The sequence below is a fragment of the Cyphomyrmex costatus genome, unplaced genomic scaffold (assembly GCF_001594065.2).
Source record: "Cyphomyrmex costatus isolate MS0001 unplaced genomic scaffold, Ccosl1.0 scaffold936, whole genome shotgun sequence".
NCBI lineage: Eukaryota > Metazoa > Arthropoda > Insecta > Hymenoptera > Formicidae > Cyphomyrmex > Cyphomyrmex costatus.
In genome coordinates this window covers 7,826-20,900 of record NW_017280524.1, presented here as the reverse complement: position 1 = coordinate 20,900, position 13,075 = coordinate 7,826, and the positions used below count along the sequence as shown (strand labels likewise).

The window sequence follows — 13,075 nt, the reverse complement described above, 5'->3', positions numbered from 1 at the left end:
CGTTTCTTAATTTTTCATTAAATTCACCACTTTTCGACCGCTTATATCTCCATAACGGCTTGACCGATTTAAAATTTTTTTGGCTCAAATTACTTGTGGCGATGCCGCCTTTCAGGACATATAATGTTCGATTCAAAATTTTTTATATTTTAGTAATTATGCACCTCCCAAAAATGGACTTTGATGGCTCGGGATAAGAGACTTGTAGCGTCTCGCAGTTTTTGAACATGGCCGGAGACGCTACCGCGTCTCCTGATTACTCAAGTGACTTGGCGGCAACGAGGGCGAGCAACTACACTATTATACATTCTCAAATTAAAGCGTCTGAGCGGAGGGCACGTATTCACGGCAACAATGACTCGAAACGCCTAGAGGCGACCGATCCGGAATCGGCAACGAAAATTTGGAGTAAAGCCTCACGTGAGCCTCACTCGAGACGGATATCACGTACCGCGATCGGTGGTTTTACAGAATTATTAGATGACGCCCGCCTCACCACGCAACGATCCCTCGTCGATCCTTTATCGGAAGACCTCGTTTTCTCTCTATCTCGGCAACGGCAAAATTCTGGACCAGGCCTCAAGTGATCCGGAGATCCTGCGTCCTCTTTACAAATCGCTCACCGCACAAGTGATGATCGGGAGCATTCGCGGATCCACGCAGGCCGCTAGACCCTCTCTCATCGGGCCGCTCCTTGCTCTAATTGGTCTATTGTAGTCGCGCAACCCCGCGACCAATTACAGTGAGTCCTGCGGGTTGCGTATCCTTTGAGTGTTCGGCGCGCTTTTCCAAATTAGCTGGCCGAGGCTTTCCGTCTTTATCAGCGGTCTTCTATCGCTCTCCTCAGAGGTGGAGGCGGCTGCCAATGTTCTGGCCGTGCTGAGACGGTCCCTTATTACGTCTCTCTCCGAGTCGTCTGCAATAAAGGTGCGACAATCATCAAATAATATCATAATTATCAAAGGTACCAAAACAATACGACCTGCGCTCCTCGAGGACACGATCGGGATCTCCTTTGGTGGTTTCTTGCTTCCTCGGCGTCGTCTTCTTTCTTCCTTCCGTGATTGAGGCGGCAACATTACACAGATTTAAACAACCACCGCTCACGCTCTAATGTGACTAATAATCGTTCTTTAAAAATCTGAAATTACTAAATATTTTATGTAAAAGAATATACAAAACGAAACAAAAGAAATATAAATTTTTGGCACGTTCGCTTGTGCCCTCGCCCTTCGAGCTTAGAGGACACAGGATCTCCGTGCCAGTGCACTTACGAGTGACGGACACAAAGTGTCACGTCACACTACATAGAGACGGATCGGTAGAGTGACAGTGCTTTTTACCAAACCAAGCGCAGGTCTGAATTCATAGAGCCGACAGTCGACGATACTTAAAAGAAATATATAATTTTTATACTTCGATGATACTTAAGAAATGTATAATTTTTATAAGAAATATATAGTCATTAAAAAATATATAGTCATTTTTATAGTTATTTGTAATCATTTTGTTATCATTTTTTTTTTATAGTCATTTTTATAGTCATTTTTATCTAGCTTACATTAAATCGTTCTTAAAAATTAAATACAATTAACATTTATTAAATACAAAATTTATTGAATATGTTTATACACATGAGAATACACGTTAATTAATTATGTACCTATTAGAATTACTCCTTTGTCTCTATTTACATCTAGGTCATCGTCATCTAGGTCACTGTCATAATTTAGCGGTTTTTTACTTATGTCTGTTATTTTGCCAAGGCACCTGTCCTTCACTACAAAAGAAATTACAAAATTCATTGCGCATCTGAATGCAGTTTCGCGCACTGGTATTCGAGCCACAATGACCGATATCTTGAAAAGCGCAGCCATCTTCAAAGATTCTTCGCCAAGAACCTAATGTGAAACTACTTGAATCATTAGAATTAATTTCATCCACCATACCCGCAGGAACGTATGTATTTTTATCAATGTCGTCTTTGCGGATTAAATTATGCAGACAAACCGTCGCCTGCACCATCAATTTAACATTCTCTGGGGAAGCAATAATTGGTTTGCGATATATTCGCCATTGACTAGCTAAAATACCAAAAGTATTTTCGATAAATCTCCTCGCACGGCTTAACCGGTAGTTGAAAATGTCCTGTTCCGATGTTAGTCCTTTTTTGCCTGGATAAAGGCGCAGTAAATATGGTTTTAGGGGAAATGCTTCGTCTCCTATGAGACAGTATGGCAAAATTCATCCTCCTGCAACAGCTGATGGCTTCGGTGTATTCATGGAGTTTGTATTAAAGTTCTTGCCAATAGTACTGTTGTTGAAAATGCTTCCATCGCTTCGTCGTCCGTATGCTCCGATGTCAACAAAATGGAATACATAGTGTGCATCACAAATGGCCATTAATACTACACTATGAGCATGCTTATAGTTGTAGTATGTGGAACCAGCATTGTTGGGACACTGAAACAAAATGTCACATGTATACAATAATATTTGTATTTTTATACTTTTAGATTTAAATTTTATATCACCGAAGATGACCAATGATGACATTACTTGGAATACATACTTGTATTGTTACATGTTTTCCATCGATGGCACCTATGCAATGAGTGAAATTAGACAATTCTTCAAAATCATTTGCAATTTCGAGCCAATCTTTTTCTGACAATGCTGACGGTAAAACTAAAGGATACAAACTGTTCCAAATTGCTTCGCATGTCTCTCGAATAATATTACAAACTGTTGTTACTCTAACTAGATATTGGTATGACATTGACGTCATTGAATCGCCAGAAGCAAGATACCTAGAACATTGCAGGGAGATATAATATTTAAGTAATAATATAATATTTAAGTAACTAAAGTAGTAAATAACAGTTTTGTATATAAAATTTGCAGTAATTTAAACATTTACAAACTTCAATATTATTGCCAAACGTTCTTTCGGTTGTATGGGCTCTCGAATAACACTTTGTTTTATCAATAACGGACCAACAATCGACAACAATTCCTCCAATTGTGTAGCGGACATTCGAAAATAATTGTGAAATCGTACTCCATTCTCTACGGTCAATTTAGGAATTGAAACATGGTAAAAACTATGCTCCAGACGATCTTTTAGATATGGTGCCACCCAGTATTGCTTTTTCTTGTACGATCTCTTCTCATTTTGGTAATTATACAGAATCACTCAAGCAGCTTAAAAATCGATCAAATTAGGCTTATTCGAAGCGTTTTTGCATGAAACGAAAGAATCTGGCAGAAAAAAGTGTCGCTCTGCCCTACGAACCGAGATATTAAGCGTTAAAGTTTGAGATTTTAGAGGTTAAGATATTTGTCACTGCTTTAAAAATAACAAATTACTGCTTTAGAAACACAAAAACACTGCTTTAAAAATACAAATTCACTGCTTTAAAAAACAATTCAATTTAAAACAATAGTGGAGCCCCCCCCGCAGGGGAGGCAGAACCCACTGCATCCACGCATACACTTTTAACGTAGAAGTAATATGCGTGGATACAGTATGTTCCGCTTCCTCAGTCCCTCTATGATTGTACTGTTGCTGTAAAAACAACAATTCGCTGCTTTAAAAACAATAGTGAAACCTCCCCGCAGGAGGGGCGGAACTTATTGCATCCACGCATGTTATATCTACGTTGTAAAACTGTTTGCGTGGATACAGTGGGTTCCCTGCGGGGGGACTCCACTATTGTTTTAAAGCAGTAAATTGTTTTTTAAAGCAGTGAATTTGTATTTTTAAAGCAGTGTTTTTGTGTTTCTAAAGCAATAATTTGTTATTTTTAAAGCAGTGACAGATATCTTAACCTCTAAAATCTCGAACTTTAACGCTAAATATCTCGGTTTGTAGGGCAGAGCGACACTTTTTTCTGCCAGATTCTTTCGTTTCATGCAAAAACGCGTCGAATAAGCCTAATTTGATCGATTTTTAAGCTGCTTGAGTGATTCTGTATAATTACCCTCATTTTTTTGCAACTTTTGCATAATTGCACACAATATCAGTATTCGTCGTTTCCTAATCTCTTTAGCTACTATCGACGGCAATTCATTTCGTAATGTTTCTGACAAACTATTCGAGCAGTTTAAATTTACTTTGACACGCATTCTTAACCTTTTTTTAACATACGAATTAAATCTGTAGAAAAAACGATTTAAAAAAAAATAGAATATTGATCCAGCGGCTAGCTTCTTCTTTTAGGTTAAATAACTCCTGCCTCTTTGAATTTAGCCGCTAGCGATTTGACGCTCCATGAAAAAGAAGGAAGACTTTAGCGGCTGGCGTTTTGCGACAGCGGCCATAGGGGGTCAGAGTGGGGATAGCCGCTAGCGTTATGAAGCTGCATGAAATGGCACCTTAAAGTGTAAAATATCTCGAAAACTATTGGTTTTTTGGTATCTCTACCTTAATACTTTTATATGCAAAATAATTAGAGGAATCACGTTATCTAAAAAAAATTACATAATTCTATTTAAAAAAGTGGAGGTGACCTTAATATCTTTTTAGCGCCTCCATCAAAAAAACAATTATTGACATCACATTATGTGCCCCTCGAAACCAAGCAACTTTTGTTTGACACTTTTTCTTCTATTGTCAAAAACAAGCGAGTTATTCAGGTGACCTGTTTTAAATGCCCCTCCCATATATGTAAACTAACAGAAAAATATAGTTAAATTGAAAAGAAAAAAAGTACTTTTTATATAAGAAATAAACATTGAAAAAATGGCATTGTAAAAGTATCAATAAATTAAAATAATATTTTTCGTACTAGGGCGCGTAAAATGCGATTTTACACCCCGGAGAATTGTAAATAAATAACACCCAATTACTCCCCACTCAGCAAAACAATCCATGAACCTCATTCCCCACCTTCACAGCTCCCTAGTACGAAAAATTTTGTTTGCGACTCGGGAGTAAGGTTTTCACACCCGCGTGTGTTCGACCGTACACTCGGGCTGGCTTCGCCAGCCCTCGTGCCGTCGAACATCCTCCGGGTGTAAAAACCACTTTTACTCCCTAGTCACAAAAATAACTATTAAACTAACATTAAACTAATATATGAAACTATATACTGTGTAATAACTAGTTTCGACTCAACTATAGAGTCCTATTTAGATTTGACATTCGTATTGACGTTGAGTAGGACAGATAACCGCATTTTGTGAGATTGATAGTAAAATTAAAAATTATTTTTGTAAATTTGTAAAAAATTTTTTAAAATTGATATATGAACTGCGAAAAATAAGTATAATATACAATACATACCAACAGATTTAAATCACATTTAAAAATATTGGTCGATCTGTTTAACAATGCTTGTACAATAATAAAAATCAAACTAACAGGAGATGTCAAAGAAAAAATAATCAATAAAAAGTAAATTATAGATATTGTCAAAAAATAAAAAAGATTGTATCGCATAACATTGTGCAATCAATTATGGAGCGATATGTCAAAATTATGCGACAGATCAACACAGACTAAATACCAAATGGTAAGAACTGATATTGAAAGATCAAATTTCATTTACAATAGATATATACAATGCTTTATGAAGATCTTCTGTGTCAGTTTGTTAATTTAAACTATGTTTCTGTTTTTTAATATTTAACATCTCTGAAACTAAGCGCTTTCTATAACAAGCTTCTTCATCAAGGATTTTTACATTATTCCATTAAAAATCATGATCATGGTTTAATCTATGTTCAGTTATTACCGATCACACAGATGTATTATATCTGATGTAACTACGATGCTCGTTTATTCTTGTCTTTAGTTGTATGCTTGTCTGTCCTACAGAAGACGCTTCACAATCGTTACATTAAATCTTGTAGACAACATTATTTTTGGATGTGTTTAGACGAGAGTCTTTTTGTACCTTCATATATTTACTCATTTTATTCGGACTACGAAAGGATACTCTAATATCGTTTTTGTTAAATCGTTCGAATTTTTCTGCGTGGATTGGAATGAATGGTACCGTGAGCCAAGATAAGTGGACTTACGATACCAGTCAAATCCATCATTCATTGTGATATCTAAAAAATCCAATTTATCTCCTCCAATTGCTAATTTGAATTGAAGACGAGAGTGAAAAGAATGAAAGCTTGAAACAAAATATCTATTTCTTCAGATAAGGCTGCGGTGCAAATGTCGTCAACATATCTAAAATAGAAAAGAATATCTTTATTATTTGACATCAAGGTAACTGTCTCAAATCTCTTCATAACCAAATCCGCAATAATGTGTGATAGAGGTGAGTCCATGGGTGTGCCATAACATTGTCTATATATTTTATTGTCGAATATAAAGGAAGTAGAATCTAAAACGAATTTGACAGCTTTCAAAAACTCTTTTGTTGGTAATGAGCATTCTCTAGAGATGAAACTCTACTGTTCATGAACACAATCCAAAGTAATGTCAGTAGGTACATTTGTGAACAGAGAAATCACATCCAGAGATATTAGCTTATAATTTGTTATGGTTTTTATACTTAAAATTAAATATTAAAAAACAGAAACATAGTTTCAATTTACAAACTGACACAGAAGATCTTCATAAAGCATTGTATATACCTACTGTAAATAAAATTTGATCTTCCAATATCAGTTCTTACTATTTGGTATTTAGTCTGTGTGGATCTATCGCATGATTTTGACATATCGCTCTATAATTGATTGCATAATGTTATGCGACACAATCTTTTTTTATTTTTTGACATAGTATCTATAATTTATTTTTTATATTGATTATTTTTTTCTTTGACATCTTCTGTTAGTTTAATTTATATTATTGTACAAGCATTGTTAAGCTGATCGAATGAATATTTTTAAATGTGATCTAAATCTGTTGGTATGTATTGTGTATTATACTTATTTTTCGCAATTCATATATTATTATTAAATTTTTTACAAATTTACATAATTTTTAATTTTACTATCAATCTCACAAAATGCGGTTATCTGTCCTCAACGTCAATGCGAATGTCAAATCTGAAGAGGACTCTATAGCTGAGTCGAAACTAGTTATTACGTAACATATAGTTTCATATATTAGTTTAAAAGTAGTTTTAACTTATTTTAAGTATTTTTTAAGTTTTTTTTCATAGAATTAAATGTAGGTTATTTGGTACTTAAAATATTATTTTAATTTATTGACTTTTTCATAAATATAGATATTAATTTTTCTATCATCATTACATATGTTTGTATATGGGGCATTCCACGCCAAGTGGGCCACCCATTTTGCGAAGTTCCATGGATTTCGTTCATATTGCGTGAACTTGAACAGTTTGATGAATAAAGACTCTATGCCAAATAATATACCTGTAGGCCAACTGGTTACCGAACTGTAGAACCGTCAATTTTTGGGCTTTCTCGTTGCAGCGCTCTTTTCGCTTGTCGTTAGTGGGCATGAAAGGCAATTTTGAAAATAAAGTGCAGACGTATTCTTATAGAAAATTGAACGCTCTTTCACGTAAGAATATTCTTTTTTTGATCAGACCGGTTTACGATGATGTTTTTCAGTTTTAAACTTTTCAAAATGGCGGCGCGCCTAAAAGGCCCCTCTCAATTTTCTTTTAATATAGCTCAAAATGTAGCTCCAGGTCTCTACTTTGTTACTCTAAAAGGACTTAATGGGACACGCATTCGTTTGGGAGTAAGAGCTAGGAAAGTGAGGAAAATGAGTGGTGCGGCAGGGGGACGGAGCGACATTGCCTCACTTTCCTAGCTCTTACTCCTAAACGAATGCGTGTGCCATTAAGTCCTTTTAGAGTAACAAAGTAGAGACCTGGAGCTACATTTTGAGCTATATTAAAAGAAAATTGAGAGCGGCCTTTTAGGCGCGCCGCCATTTTGAAAAGTTTAAAACTGAAAAACATCATCGTAAACCGGTCTGACCAAAAAAAGAATATTCTTACGTGAAAGAGCGTTCAATTTTCTATAAGAATACGTCTGCACTTTATTTTCAAAATTGCCTTTCATGCCCACTAACGACAAGCGAAAAGATCGCTGCGATGAGAAAGCCCAAAAATTGGGTGGCCCACTTGGCATGGAATGCCCCATATACAAAAAGTCCGAATTTTTCATAAAATCAGCACATTACGAAATTTTCCAAAGGCTTCATCTCGGAAACTATTCATCGGACGAGGTTAAAAAGAAATCTCATTTTAAAGATAATTTTATAAACTTCCATATAATTTGTATACATTTTTCACCTGATACAAATCAGAAGTAAGTTATTTAGAAAAATGTACTCAGAAACACGTATAATAAAGGTTTTTCAGCTGTATCTCAGTAATTATTAGCCGTATACAAACCATTATAAAACCAAATGCAAGAAATTTAATAATCTTCCATTTTGATGATAACTATTTTTGGCGTAGGAGTAGCAGTATAAGATATTTCAAATATATTAACGAAGAAACATTCTCTGATTTTCATAATATTCGCAAGTCAAAATGCCTTTGAAAAATGATATCTCCGGAACTATCGATCGAACGACATTCAATAAAATCCCATTTTGTATGTAGTTAAATACTCTTTTATTGTATACGTTTCGCACGTAGATGCAGCAAAATTTGAGATATTCGCGAAGATATAACGAATTTACGTTCGAAAATAAGAGGTCTCTTAATTAAGGAAAATCTATCTGGAGAACTACTGGTCGTACAAGATACGATCAGTAAAGAATTTTGTAGAGAATTTTATTATTTTGAAAAATAGTTAAAAAGAAAAAGGACTACGAGTCAAAAATTCGTTAAAATATAAAATTGTTTATAAATAAAAATTGTCATTTAGTTAAAATTACATAGTTCAATTAGACAACAAACGTTCAGTCTCTATTAGGTCATTATCAATATTACAAAGACCGCAAGTTGTTAACAACTGTCCAAAAAATTATTATAAATTTTAATTAAAACATAAAAATTAAAATATAAAAATATAAAATATAAAATATAAATATAAAGAAATTAAAATATAAAAAAATATAAAAAGTATTAAAAAATAAAAAAATATACACAGGGTTTTCATTTGAAAACTTTCTAGCTGATTATCTCGAAAAATATAAAAGATACAAAAAAAGTTAAAACATGTATTCCATGATTTCGAGGGGGAAAGAGAATGGCACTCTCAATTTTTTATTTGGAGGGCGTTTTCAACGTAATTTAAAGGTCAAATCGTAAAAAACAAGTAACTTCTATAGGAAACATTTTTTTGTTCGATCACTATTTTAGGAGATATTTAAGAAAATAGCAAGGCATAGTTACTGCATAAAATTTCATCATTTATTATAACAAATGTTCAAAATGTTCTCAGTTGTTTGCTAAACAATAATAAAGACGATTCTGGAATTCTGAATGAACGTTTTGGAAAGTATTTGCTGGCATAGCTCTACATTCCTGTATAATTCTTTGACGTAAATCGTTGATATTTTCCGGTGGAGTTTTATAAACAACAGATTTTAAGTATCCCCATAAGAAAAAATCAAGTGGAGTTAGATCAGGAGTTCTTGGTGGCCATTCGATGGCTCCTCTTCTACCAATCCATCTCTATAGGAATCGATTGTTTAGCCACTGTCGAATTGGTAACACATAATGTGGGGGAGCACCATCTTGTTGGAAGCACAAAAGTTCCTCATTTAACAACAATTCACCATTTTCATCTTTTTGATTTTCAAGATTTTCAGTTATAAGTGCATCAATAACGTTGTCTAGTAAATTTAAGTAAAGATTACCATTCAGTTCGATTCAAAAACTCCACCGGAAAATATCAACGATTTACGTCAAAAAATTGTACAGGAATGTAGAGTTATTCCAGCAAATACTTTTCAAATGTTCATTCAGAGTTTCAGAATCGCCTTTATAATCGTTTTGCAAACAACGGAGAACATTTTGAACATTTGTTATAATAAATGATGATATTTTATACAGTCACTATGCCTTGCTATTTTCTTAAATATCTTCTAAAATAGTGAACAAACAAAAAAATGTTTTCTACAGAAGTTACTTGTTTTTTTACGTAGAATAAAATCCTATAATAAAAAATATACATTTCCATTTAAAAAAATTAATTTGACGTTTGAATTACGTTGAAAACGCCCTCCAAATAAAAAATTGAGAGTGCCATTCTCTTTCCCCCTCGAAATCATGGAATACGTGTTTTAACTTTTTTTGTATCTTTTATATTTTTCGAGATAATCAGCTGGAAAGTTTTCAAATGAACACCCTGTATAAAAAGGGTGTGCATTCTCACTTGCATAGTTGAAGTTGTATTTATTTCGGCACACTAGCAAGAACAATGTAATTCGTCTAGTTATACATGTAATTTGTGAAAGCGTGTAATTGTTTCTTGTAAAATAGTATCGATGTACTAAAAATTTATAAATTTGTCCGTTGTTAGAACAATGAGATAAGAGCCAAGTTTAAGATGTTAACATGAGAGGTTTAGAAATTCGAATGTTTATTACCTTTCTATTATTATAGACCTACATTGGCTGTAAAATTAATAGGAAAGAAGGAAGGCTGTAAAGTTGTTAATCACGAAAAACCGAAATTTCAACCCTTTTACGATCGATAAAAAACTTAGCGTACAAGCTAACGTTGGAAAGTTTTGAGATATAACTTCTCTCGCCTAAATAAAGATGCTTACCAATTTTCAGCTAGATTAGAATTTTTGTGGTTTGAAATCCTATAGTGACTGGACTAATATTACTGTATGATAACTTCATTCGTATTATTCTTTTAGCGATATACATAATATACTATGTAGTCCATTATGTATATAATCTTCTATTGTTATGTATTCAATTATCATTCTAATTTTCAAAATTTTATTCTAACTTAAATACATAAATTCTCCAATAAAAGAAATAAAGACGAGAACTAAATTAATCAATATTAATTAATATAAGGCTGTAGAAATATAAAATAATGCGAATAAAAAGGGGCAATTAAAGAGCCGACAATATAACAAAACCAAAAAACTTTAATTTAAATAATAATTATATATGTAGCTACGGACATTTCAACTCCGATCGGGTTATTTTCAATAATACAGATACAAATAAATTCGTTATACAAAATTCGTTATCCTTCGTAAATTACTTCTTTCATATTCTTCATGGTTTCCGTCAAAAAGATAAAATTTTAAAGTCAGAATGTACAAAATTTGGTGTTCTAAAAATAATCGTGATCAAATTCAAAAGACAGATTGTATAAAACTTAGTTTTATAAAAAAATTATATATATTTTTATAATACACACTAAGTTTTATACAATGTCTGTCTTTTGAATTTACTCACGATTATTTTTAAAACACCAAATTTTATACATTTTGACGTTTAAATTTCATCTTTTTGACGCAAAGTATGAAGAAATACGAATGGAGTAATTTGCGATGGATAACGAATTTTGTATAACGAATTTATTTGAATCTGTAACATTGAGAATGATCCGATCGGAGTCGAAACCGTAGCTACATATATAATTATTATTTGAATTAAAGTTTTTTGGTTTTGTTATATCGTGGGCTCTTCGCCCCTTTTTATTTGCATTAAATTAATCAAATTAAATAAATAATTAATTTAGTCTAATAAACATTTTTTTTCTCAGTGTAACATACACAGATAATTACATATTAATAGCCAATTAATGACATGTCATCATTAATACTGCATTAAAATAAGAACAATTTTTAATAAGAGATTAATTAGCAAATCATTTAATTCCGCCTTTCATTCAATTAGCAACGCGAAATGAAGATCTGTCAGAGATTAATTTCCATTGTTTTCCTGTTCGACGATTCACACTTGTTCGTTCACGAGACAGAAATATTGAAACGCGTTGAATATCGCGCCGTTTTTATCACTAGTCACGTGCGCGTCTCAAAATGTGAAATCGGACGCGTCTTCAACCAGGCGAACTCCGTGCGTTCGCGATCCCGGCGATGATTACCGTGAAGTGTCCACTGTTTTCTGCCTGATCTACCAGACAGCGGTACGATACCAGCCATGATCATAAAGCGGAGGGCGCGGTTTGAGAATCGTTAAACTTGCGTTCTCGCGTGTGCGACGAAGTCTATCTTTTCGATGCGCGACCTTGTCGTCTCGTCTTGTGTACCGAATCGCGTCGCGATCACAAAACGCCAACGATCACGATACACACACGTCGCGCAATTCCGTCGAGCAGTCGAGCACCATCGAGCACTCCTGACTCCTGTTGAATAGCTGGGCAAGCGTGGATACGCGGCGGCGTGCAGCGCATGCGCGTTTCTGTCCAATGACAGGCTAGGCTAGGTTAGATCAGGGGGTCAATCACGTACCTTTTCCCCTAGGGCAGAAACGTGAAAATTTTTTGCATGTATGTGTGTATATGTTCATACACACATTCATAAAAGTTTTCACTTTTCACGTTTCCGCCCTAGAGAAAAAGTTACGTGATTGACCCCCAGTAGGCCTATTCTGTAACTTCTTAACGACAATTTCACTAGATAGGGATATCGTTAAACAGACTTAACGACATTGTAACGAAAAATAGTATTCTGTAATTTAACATAACGATAAGTGTCGTTAAAAGTCTCGATAAAATACCGAATTTTATCGTTAAGATATCGAGGGGTATCTGACCCCTCGATAAGCAATAACGACAGTATAACTAGACATAATGACCAATAGCAGCGGTTCTGCTTAAACGCTCCGTTTGGCTATAAAATGATTGCCCATAATTAATATTGGAAGTAAAATTGCTGATCTGAATAATTTATGTATTTTGATCTGAATAAATTGTAAATAATATCTGAAAACCATTTATAATATCTGAAGATAATTATGAACTATCTGATAAAAATAATAAATTACATATAAAACACAATTAGTAAATTACATATAAAACCGTTGTTCTACTATCGATATGTGGATGACATTATTTTGGCACTCCCTTCGGACGGCATTGTTGATACACTGAATATATTTAATTCTATACACAAAAGATTACAGTTCACCGTGGAAGTTGGCACAGATAATACCATAAATTTTCTTGATACAAGAATCATT

The 13,075-nt window shown here is 33.9% G+C and overlaps 2 protein-coding genes across 3 annotated transcripts in view; both read right to left on the bottom strand.

Moving 5' to 3' along the window:
- Positions 1–12,036, bottom strand: part of wfs1 (wolframin ER transmembrane glycoprotein wfs1) — a 58,426-nt gene extending 46,390 nt beyond the window's left edge. The window contains exon 1 of the mRNA XM_018550138.1: positions 11,979–12,036. Within this exon, the coding sequence (XP_018405640.1) occupies positions 11,979–12,036 (58 nt within the window). The remainder of the gene's footprint in view (positions 1–11,978) is intronic.
- On the bottom strand, positions 1,691–2,811 carry LOC108781995 (putative nuclease HARBI1). 2 transcript variants are annotated; one of them, XM_018550141.1, is made up of 3 exons: positions 2,704–2,811; positions 2,573–2,604; positions 1,691–2,463 (listed from the first exon to the last, which is right to left on the bottom strand). In XM_018550141.1, the coding sequence occupies exons 1-3, from the start codon at positions 2,786–2,788 to the stop codon at positions 2,245–2,247; spliced, it is 336 nt and encodes a 111-aa protein (XP_018405643.1). In that variant the 5' UTR covers positions 2,789–2,811; the 3' UTR covers positions 1,691–2,244. The 2 variants fall into 2 exon arrangements, with proteins under 2 accessions (XP_018405643.1, XP_018405642.1); XM_018550140.1 differs by having other exon boundaries at positions 2,573–2,811.
- Positions 12,037–13,075: the final 1,039 nt, after the last annotated feature.

What these genes read in the sequence shown, in the direction of transcription:
- LOC108781995 (XM_018550140.1), bottom strand. Translation starts at nt 2,788, where the DNA reads ATGACGTCAATGTCATACCAATATCTAGTTAGAGTAACAACAGTTTGT. An exon ending in GAAAACATGTAACAATACAA is followed by an intron (nt 2,464 to 2,572) that starts GTATGTATTCCA and finishes ATTTTGTTTCAG; the next exon opens with TGTCCCAACAATGCTGGTTC.